We start from the raw sequence: 10,591 nt of genomic DNA, 5'->3' as shown, positions 1-10,591 counted from the left end.
CCACCCCACCCCCGCGCCCCTCTGGATGACAGCTGCGCCGTCTCTCGCCCACCTCCCGCCCTGGCAGCCTCTAGGGGCTTCGGCGCGTCAGGGAGGGGCACGGGGTGCGCTCCTTAAAGCGGCGATGGAGCGGTGTGGAGCAGCAGGGGCGCTCGGGGGCTCGGGATCTTTCGCTGTGAGCCTCAGACACCTGGGCGTGGAGAGGTCCTGGACCGGGTCGGGAGCTCAGAGGTCCCAGCCCACAGGGTGACAGCTCAGGATTGAGCAAAGGCGAGCGCATTCGCTCAAGGGCCCCACCTGCTGGGCAGGTCGAGCACCGAAGGAAAGCCAAGGTCTGTTCCAACTAGACCAGCAGGCTGGCTGGGGAGTGCGGTTCTGTGCGGGCAGCGGAGGCTGGAAGTGGGGCTGGGGCAGATGTCGGAGACCGTGGGAGCCGCCTCGGGCTAAGACTTCACTGCAGTCAGAGGGCAAGAACCCACGCTGGAGGCAGAGGTGGTCCCAGAGAGCCCAGAGGAGCCAACACAAGCTCAGCTGCCCACTCTGGTCAGAGCACATCTGCAGGTGGGAAGAAGGACCAGCCAGCCAGGTGACCCGGCCCAGCCAGCTTTTGGGGAGCAGAGCCTTCAACCCAAGCCCTGGAGCGCTGCGCTCCCTTGAGCCATCAGGATACGCAGTGCATGGGGCAGCTCCCTGTGGCAGCTGATCCCTAACCCACACATGCCATTCTACAAATGACCAAGAGCTCCCCTGCCTGACTTTGCTGACGCTTACGCAGTCCAGAGCCGGCGGTGCTGTCATCCTGTTTGACAGAAGAGCAGGTCCAGTCTTCAGCTGGGCCCCCAGCTCCCTAATCCAGATTGGGGGGGGCTGTAGGTCCCAGGCCCCACAAACAGAGCAGTTGGGGAGAGGGTAGCCTGGCTGGACGGCAGCACTGCCCACCAGTGGGGCCCCTCCATGCTGAGAAGCTTAGAGCATCTGCACTGGGCGTGGTTGTGGCAGGGTGCAGGAAGGGCCCTGGAAGTCCCAGAGGAGCCCGTGTTTGACAGGATAGCTCAGCAGATGTGCCCTGAATGGGGCCACGCAGGCTTGAGGCAGAGACAGGGCCAACCCCACGTTGTCAGAGCGGGCCCTGTGAAGATGGTAGGATGTCCTGGAAGATCTTCATGAAAAGGTATTCAGCGAAAGAGGTAGGAGGCAAATATTAAGTGCAAGCGTGAGTCTCAGCAGCAGCATCACGGATATGCCAGGCCATCCTGTCATCCAGGGCCCAGGATGTTAGAGCATCTCTGGCTTCCACCTACACCCACAAATGTCTTCTGACGTGAACAGACAGCCCCTGGGATGGCCCCTCGCTGTTGTACAAGGTAGGCTCAGTGCATCAAAAGGAGGGAGGAGGGAGAGGAAGAGGAGAGGGTGAAGGGGAGGGGGCGGGGGAGGCAGCAGGAATAATAAGGGCCCCAACAGGATGTGTCTTCCAGCATACATTCACTGCTGCCAGAACCTCACAGACTGCAAACTGTTGAGCTGCAGGTAAGGGCCTCCCTGGGATTCCAAAACAGGCATAAGTTCTTCCCACACAAGCATTGAGACCACGGGCTGCTGGGACAATACATAGAGCATAGCCCAAGCGAGCAACAGTAGCCAATGCCACAAATGAAAGCAGCCAATAGACAAGGGCAGCGCACAGGTGGGCAGTGACAGGCACTCTAGTGCCTTGCAAGGGTGTCTAACAATAGGCCAGCTGGCTATACGTGGTGCCCTGAGCCCACGTCCTTGAAGACTGGCACGGACTGTCTGCAGGAAGACTGCAGCAGGAGAAGGGCTCCCCACCCAAGGCCTCAGGAGGGACGGACCTTACACAACCTCCAGGCAGGCCCACCAGCGTTCCAGGACCCTCTCCACAGCACTCGGGCTGGGAGCTATCTGGAATGTTTTCAAAGCTCCTTTTGGGACTTCCTTAATCTCAGCAACTCAAGAGATCAAAGAGGAACGGCAGAGGCAGGCAAGGCTAGGGTTTCTTTCTTAAGCATTTGGTTCATTAAACAGACTGGAAGAAAATAAAAGAGATTAAAAGCTAGGCTGCAGGCCTGTTTACGCCTGCCCCCCTCATCCTCTGCATGTCCCCTCTCTCCTATCCCTCCAAGTCTCTCCTGATGGAGGCCCCAACATGATTTCCCAGTGTCACATGAGGGTATAACAGAATTCTGCTGCTATAACAGAATGTCTGAGGCCAGGTAATTTATAAAAAACAAAAGCTTACTTCTGACAGTTTTGGAGCTGGGAAGTTCACGGTCAAGGCACCAGTGGATTTGACATGTGAGGTAGAGAGGGCTGCTCTCTACTTCCAAGATAGTGCCCCATTCCTGAGCCAGTCCTTACGTGGAGGAAGGCAGAGGAGGAGAGCCCCCTTCAAGCTGGAGTCCTTTTACAAGAGTGCTAATCCCATTCACAAGGCAGAGCCCTTCCCAGACAGCCACTCCTCTGGGAGCCATCAATCAGGGATTCAGATTCAGCATGAATTCTAATGGGGACACCATCATGAATTTCTGGCCAGTACTATGGCTTTGGGAGCACAGAAAATGTCTAGCAGTTGGGGCAGTCTCACTACCTCCGTTCTTGAAGTCATGCTGGATGCAGGAACCGCAGGGCACCCACCACCAGTATCTGTGCTCTGAGTCTCTACTGCAGGAGTACTGGCCGCAGGACGAGTCACAGAAGGGCTCCTCCGTCTTCCCAGCCCACTTGCATCCTACCACCTCCTCTAATGTTAAAAGAGCCCTGGATGGCGGGGACTATCCACTCTTCTATTTTACAGATGAGCAAACTGAGGCATAAGTGACTTTTCTGCAGCGTGTAAATGGAAAAAGCAGGATTTGACTCCAGGTCTTTGCAACCCCAGAGCTGGGCTTGGGGGACCAAGCTCTGGTGCTAGAAGGAATATCCCAGGCTGCCAGGACTGCAGGCACAGGAAGGCCTTGAGAGGAGAGCTCCAGGACAGTCGGTGGCCAGTAAGTTCCCCGGCCACCCCAGCACACACACTGGAGAGACAAACAGGCCACACAGTGTTGTAGCAGGAAACCAGAAGCTTGCAGGGCTCCTCCAAGCCCCATATTTTGACTGGGCCATGCACTGTGCGGCCCTCTTACATCCATGGGTCAAATCAGCCCTGGAATCGTGTCCAGGTCAACTCTCCTGAGCCTTCGCCAACTGTGGCATCCCTTTGCAGCTTTCTGTGGGCACTCAATCCTCGCCCACCGGCCTGATGGGGTTCCCAGTGAGGCATCCAGGATCTCTGCTCCCTTGCAGACCTCACTCCAGCCTGACTGTTTCTGAGAGCCAGCCCGACAGCAACAGTCTGGCGAGGGGCTCCACTCTGGGCCAATTCTGAACTCACCCCTCCCTGTGTCCTCTGCTTCCTGGGGAGTCCCATTCTCAGCAGACTTTGACACACAACCCCCTCCCTCTCCGCTCCAGGCCAAGCTCCTGCTTCCTCTGACAAAGGTGCAACTGCCTCACCTGTCACTTGCACCTGCCCCTCCTTCCGCCCCAGGTAGCAGTCCTGGGAGGAACAGTGTACTGGAATTGGTGACCATCGGAGGCATCCCTGAGCACTCAGAATGAGACATCTGTATGTGTACCCCATCAGCATAGCTGGATGCACAAGCATCGGTGGGATCCCCCAAGACCATGGCCCACTCAGCCCCACTCCAAGAACACACACTTCCTTGCCACTGTCTCTGAAGGAAGCAGTTTGAGAGGCTGCAGAGAAAATAAATGGACAGAAATGCACACGCCCGGCCCCATCATCAGCATCTGCCTCACCACGGCTGTCAGCAGCTCTTCTGGCCCCAGGAACAGAGGGCCAAGAACTTCTTCCAAACCCAAGGGTTTGCCTGGTCCCCAGCGTGCACAGAAGTGGGTCTGTGGGAGGCCACAGTGCAGGTCTGCAGAGGCTTGCTTCCTGTAACCTCAGATGTCTATTCAGGGTCCTGCTAGGCTGGAATGGGAAGTCCACTCCAACCACGCTCCGTGCCTGGAACCCACACTAGTCTGCACATTCCACCCCTTGGCCTATAACTGTTTAGAAATGAGCACATGACTGAGCTGCTCCAATCAGTATGACTCTTGATTGGTTTCTGCTGGTTATGAATGAGAAAGCTTGCAGCCTTAGAAACTGCTAGAATCATCTTAGAACTTTAGGATGAAGGTGAAACTGCAGAACGGAGACAGAGAAAGAAACTTGGTTCTTGACAATACTGTTGAGCTACTCTCACCTGAAATCCAACTTTCCTTTGGCCTTTTTATCACCTGAATTAATAAATTCCCTTGGCTGTTCAAGCCATTTGAGGTTGAGCTTTTGTCTTGAGCAACTCAAGTTCAGGAAGATGCCCATCTAAGACATGCACAGGAGGCTGAGGCAGGCGGATGGCGGGGAGATCCTTGCCACCATGGCCCTGGGATCTGGGCAGTGATAGCTGCCATCTGAGGAGTGTCCCAGTCTCAATACCTTCTTAGCCACTGTGACCAAGTATAACTCAGCACAGCTAGAAGTTCCCTGGAGTTAGCACGGAAGGGCAACCATGATTGTCCAGGGGCAGGCACACCTCTGTATGGATGCATGACCTCTCGGTTTACAGGGCTGCACACTCTGCTGATCCCTCCAGTTTCTTGTCCCAGTCCCCAGTCCTTCTGCACAGCACTGAGGGGCAGCAGCAGGGAGTGACACGGGCTAGAGTGAGCAGGCCCGTCCTCACTTGGGCCACATTCCACCAGCTAGAGGCCAGAATGCAGCAGCCTCGCTGCGGGGACCTAAGTTAACTTCATGTTCTTCCCTCTAGAGGCAGAGGAAACCACTTTGGGAAGGGCCTGCCGGTGGGAGGTGATAAACACGAGAAAAAACAGGCAGAGAAAAATGCAGGCTTCCATAGGGGACACACACGATGACCAACACACACTCCCTCAGACTCACACCCACTAAGGAGCTGAAAAGTAAATCAGCTGGGGCCACAAATCTCTGTTCATCACATGGCAGAGATGAGCAGTGACTGTGCTGACACCCGAGCAGGGACAGGGTGGGAGAAGCAGGCACGCTCACCTCAGGGCATCCGGTATGAAGCAGCTGGAGGCCATCTGGTGACATCTACCAAAATTTACCCAGCGCCTTCATGCCAAGAGGAAATCCCCCAAGGTCACAGAGAATCATATAAATATGTACTACATGACCTCAATCGTAGGCAGTGATGATGAGGAAGAAGAATGCCCAGGCTTTGGATCAAAGGCTGGTGAAGAAATCATAACCAGGATGAGCAGTCAAGAGCAAGGTGATGCCAGAGACTGGTGTGAGGCAGCATCAAGGGCGGGGACGCAATGTAATGCCACACGGAGACTTTTCATCAACCACGCACCACCCGTAGACGGTGTCACCTGGTGAGGTCACGGCCATCATAGTGCATGGTGACGCCGGTGCAGGAAACCCACCGCACTGCCAGTCACGGAAAAGCTCGGCACGCACCGTGACGTATGACGCCTAATACTCAACAAGCACCGATGTTGCTGGTTTTCACGTTCACTATACTTTCCACTTTTATTTAGAGTGGTCACTTGCAAAACCAAAAGTGCACCGCACAGCAGGGTGCCACGTGGTGCTGGCAGCACCTTGGATGGACTTCACCACTCAGGTTTGTGTTCACGCAATGACAGAATCACCTCATGACGCATTTCCATGCCGGGGATTTAGCTCAGCGCTTCCGCCCCCTGCTTTGCAATCTCAAGGACCCAAGTTCAATCCCCGGTACCAAAACCAAATAAAACAAAAACACATTTCCTGTTGCCAAGCAATACACAACTAGATGAATGTTTGTGCAACCAACTGAACTGCTGGCCATGCCACCCCTGGAGGGACCTGCCTGACCCAGGAACCCCACATGGTGCCCTGGGGCAGCAGGATGTTCCTCAAAGCCCACTGAGGTGAGTCCCCCATGAGGTGTCTGCTCTCAACTCGGTGTGCTCCTGCTGTCAAGCCTGGAACCTGCACTGTCCCAGCAGGGACGCTGCCCCAGCAGGGCCACCTAAGCCAGCTGACAGGATTCCCACAGATGCAGGGGACAGTGTGGGTGAGCCTTGGGGCTGCAGGGCCCAGCAGCAGGACTACAGGGGTGGGGCAAAGACCACACAGAACCCAAATTCCCCAGAGGCCTCAACTGCCAAATTTGGGACTTGAATTTATTCCTGGGCTGACTGCACAGCCCAGGTGAGGACTTCAGGGGACACTAATGAGGAGCAGGTGACAGAGCACTAGAGGGCTCCGCCTCGAATGAACCCAGTGCTAGTCCTCTACCACCTCACAGAAATATGTGACTGGGTGAGATGCTGTGCCTCTTTGGCTGCGGTCTCCTTCCTCAGTGCTTCCTATCTCTGGTCTGGAAAGGGGAATGAAATGAGCAGATGGGGCGTGGGCTGTTGTGCCTGTGTATAGTGCAAACACAGAATCACCAGCTCTAGAACCCAGCATACCCAGGTGGCATGGGGATGTTTCCAGAATGATCAATCCAACCTCGCAGGTTGACACTGGTGATGCAGAGGGGTGGAGACATGAAGAAGAGCCTTCTGCAGGGCCCTTCCTGCACCGAGATGCTGGCTCCTGTTACGTGAAGGACAGTCCCATGCTGGGCCACACAGCCTGAGGTGAGGATCCTTGTGCAAGCGGTTCACTGATGCACTTGGCTCAGGGTTTGAGGCTGCTGTAGCAGGACACCTTGGAGCAGATGGCTTACAGACAACAGGAAGATCCTGCTCACAGGTTTGGGGCCTGGCAAGTCCAGCATCAAGGTGCTGGCAGGCTTGCTGTCTGGTGAGGGCCTGTTGCCTAACAGAGGGGGCCTGCTCTCTGTCCTCAGGGCCAGAGGAGGCGAGGGCACTCCCCTGGGTCCCTTTTATGGTGGTACCAATCCCCTTCATCCCACAAGCCCCACCTCCTAACACTATCTGGGGTTAGGACTCAACATAACGAAGGAGGCTCTTTGGGAGGTGGGTATGACACAGGATGGGCAAGGGCAGGGGCTAAGCCAAGAGGGGCTTTTGGCTGGAGACCAGCAGTTCCAGGGCTTGACACCTGGGTTGGCCCCACCCAATGACAAGGGAGCTTCCTGTGCCTCCACTGTCATTCATTGGCTAAAGTCTGGGCAGCATGTGGCCCCAAGGCCAAGGAAACCAGGCTCTGGAAAAGGAGGCGCTATGAGCCTTAGGCACCCAGTGGACCCACACCTGGGGTGGGTACACCTTATGGGGAGGGGTCCTGGTGGGCACCGCAGCATCCACTGTGTCCAGAAACCCTGCCCAGGAGCCAGCACTGCCCATGGGACCTGCCTTCTGTCCTTTAGGTTTCCTGCATCAGGGCACTCACCACATGGCACACATGCAGTTGGGACAAATAAAAGAAAGTCAGTGACAGGAACTAAGGGTCACTGGTGTGTTTATTTCTGTGTACTGTGGGTCCCGATCACCAGGCTCTGGCATGGGGAGGTTAGTTCTTGCCCAAAGGTCCGCTGCTCAGGCCATGGTATTTCCCTTTGTCATACATTCACGTTGGAGCCAGTGAGGCCTGGAGCTCAGGCCATCTGCATCCAGCTGCTCCTCCTCATGCACAGCCCCAGGTATGCCGTGGAATAGAGTCCAACCCGCCAACCTATTCAGATCCTCTACACTTTTCTCATCTGCTGCAAAGTTCTCTTCCTGGTGATTCTCAGGAGACAGCAGGAGCGGATTCTGATGGAGCCTCAGGTGGGTTTAACTGTACTCCGGAGGCCAGCAAGGGCCACATACTCACTGAATGCCTGAAACAGATGCCTCTGAACAGTGGGCTGAGGTTGTTAGGTTCCTAGGCTGAGCCCCAAAGGGAGATGTTTTCAGGGTGCACTCCAGGTCCAAAGGGAGGCTGAAGGTTCTGACATCTGGGACTGGCTGACACAGGCAGTGACACTTTCTGAGAGCAGCCCTCCTCCTAGAGGGGAAGACATCTTCACTGGGAGGGGAGCAGCCTGGGCACTGGACTCACAGCTGGGCTGGTCTGGGGACTGCGCCCCTTCCTGCCTGCCTGTCAGGAAGTGGAGCATGCCTTCCTATGCCTTTAGTGTGGCTGCCATGACTCGTCAGTGTACAGTACAGTAAAAAAAGGTGTGAAAAGAGTAACTATAGTGGACAAACCTATCACTTCCTTGGCCAGTCTGGTAGTGATAGGGAAAACTTTTATAAATAGCAAAAACCTATAAAGTGTTACAATGTAAAATGGCTTCTGCTTTCTCTAACAGCAGTTTGGGGGTTTTTTTTTGTTTTTTTTTTTTGTTTTTTTTTTTAGCTTAAAACTAATTGGTACCGAAGGCACTAATGGCTGAATGAGGGATTTGGTCTGACCCTGAGATAACAGTCAAGGTCTTGAGCTCTCATGAGACTGGAGCCACCAGATCGTAAAAGTGTGTAAATGAAAGAACCCGTTGCTAACATTTGCTCCCCTGACCCTGAACATCCCCCTTTTCTATGGGCTAGAATAACTAGGTGAATCTTAAAGGTAAACTCCCCAACTGCAAAGCACTGTTACATCTGGGTTGAAAAGATTAACTATTCTGTGATGGTGATTTGAACTGTGAGAATGAAATGTAACCACCCAAATGAAGTAAAGGCTGTAAAACCCTATAAAAGGAGGAGTTGTAACCCAGTGCATTGTCGATCCAGGCACGGTTTATGCGCGATTGACCCATCAATAAGTAAATTTATTATTTTACTTCCATTCTGCTGCCTCTCTGTGTGTCACTTACTGATTCCTTCCGTACAGTAGTGCTTACCAAGTGACATTCTGGCAAGGCTGGTTGGGCCTCTGAGGTGGGAGAGGTCAGGAGCTGTATCTATATGCTCCTGCCACAAGCAACAGGGCCCCAGTGTACCTTACCCACAGCCCTGGCAGCTGTGCAACATGAGCACAGCAGGACCTGCCTCACCGGGCACCTTGGACAGATGCCTACCCTCAGCACATCCCACACCTGCGCCTGTGTTGTTGTGCTGAAAGACACCCAGGATGACAAACTCAAACCAATGAGCCTAAAGGCGGGTAACCATACATACAACACCCTCACGCACAGAATGCACCACTGACAGGCACAGCAAATGCACATAAACTCACATACACATCCACAATTCCCACCTGCACACACACAACCGTGTGGACTATCCTCGCCAGCCCTTCATGGCTCTAGCGCAGGTCCTGCCACCCCTGATGAGAGTTGGCTGCACCCTCTGGACCGGGCTGATGTGGCTGTGGAGCAGGGTCACTGAGGATCTGTGCTCAAGCCCACGCCCACTTTCTCTGTTACTTGTTTGGGATGGAAGCTCTGGGTTCTTACCTCTAGGCCCCATGCTGGATTTCCCTGCTCAGAGGACACACCTGGTCCCAGCCCCACGTGTCCTTCTACTTCGAGTCTGCCACATCCTGCTCGGTGCAAACCTTGGCTCTGCCATGTATTGGAGGCCAGCCTTGAACTCATTCTGTAGCCCAGACTGGCCTCAAATTTTTGTCCCAGCCTCCAGAGTGCTAGGATTACAGGAATGAGCCACCATAGCCAACTGTACTGCCTGACTTTGAACAAATTACCAAATTTTTCTACGCCTGATTACTCATCTGAGCAATGAGTTCCTATCAGAATGTACACAGCTGCTGTGGGTTAAATGAAAACATTGTCAAGCCCAAGGCCTCAGTTCTAGCAAGTGCTCAAGAAGTGGAGGCCTCAGTTCACCATGCGGAAGGTGAGTCCAAGGAAAAGCAGCACTTTGCTGTGTCCATGGCAACCACACTGGCAACAGAACTCCTACCCGGCTGACAGTGGCTACTTCACAATAAGAAGCAATGTTATTGATACATAACATGAATCAATCTTCAAAACATCATGTTGTCCTATTTCAAAAATTAAAAGGGCCAGGGATGGAGCTCTGCGTGAAGGGTCTGGGTTCAATCTCCAGTAAAACACACACACGTCCATCATTTTGGGAAAGAAGCCATTTGAAGAGTACACTTCAGTGATTCTACTTATATGAAGCTCTAGATCAGACAAGACGAAGATAAGGAGAAGGAATTTCCGCCAGCTGCAATTCTGAGGGGCATGTTCTGTCACTGATTGTGGTGAAGGTCCCCAAGGGGTATGCATTTGCCAAAATTCACCGAACTGTACATCATTGCATGTAGATACCTCAAAAATGGTCACTCTGGGTCATTTCAAAATTCACAAATCAATGAAGAATAATACTGAAAGGCACGAAGTAAACAAAACCAAAGTCACTTGCAGTTAACCTCCAGGCCAACATCGCAGCAGCTCGCCAGAGCCTGGGTTCAGCGGGGGCTCACGGCTCACACTGCCCCTTCGCGCCCCGCCTCGCCTCCTGTCAGCGCCCGAGGTCCCAAGCTGAGCCAGTGTTTATCGCCACAGTTCTCGGGGAGCTACCCACCCCAAGAAGCAGTCCTGCCCGGCCCACCGCCGCGCCGCCCGCGCACACCCGATGGTAAGGACGTAGCCCCCGCAGCGCTTCCGGACTCCGGAGCCGAGGCGGA

At 54.1% G+C, this 10,591-nt stretch overlaps 1 protein-coding gene across 3 annotated transcripts in view; it reads right to left on the bottom strand.

The window, feature by feature from the left end:
• The window catches only part of Nkain4 (sodium/potassium transporting ATPase interacting 4), a 27,614-nt gene extending 17,050 nt beyond the window's left edge, over positions 1-10,564 (bottom strand). For 2 of the 3 annotated variants that reach the window (XM_033767152.1, XM_033767154.1), the window contains exon 1: positions 9,393-10,564. In XM_033767152.1, the coding sequence (XP_033623043.1) occupies positions 9,393-9,533 (141 nt within the window). In that variant the 5' untranslated portion in view covers positions 9,534-10,564. Of the gene's footprint in view, positions 1-190; positions 296-9,392 lie in introns of those variants that run through there. The other variant, XM_033767153.1, reaches the window with a different exon arrangement.
• Between the last annotated feature and the right edge of the window lie 27 nt (positions 10,565-10,591).

Source organism: Fukomys damarensis, unplaced genomic scaffold (genome assembly GCF_012274545.1).
Source record: "Fukomys damarensis isolate Sample0158 unplaced genomic scaffold, DMR_v1.0_HiC HiC_scaffold_22, whole genome shotgun sequence".
Classification (NCBI taxonomy): domain Eukaryota; kingdom Metazoa; phylum Chordata; class Mammalia; order Rodentia; family Bathyergidae; genus Fukomys; species Fukomys damarensis.
This window is presented reverse-complemented; position numbering and strand designations above follow the sequence as displayed.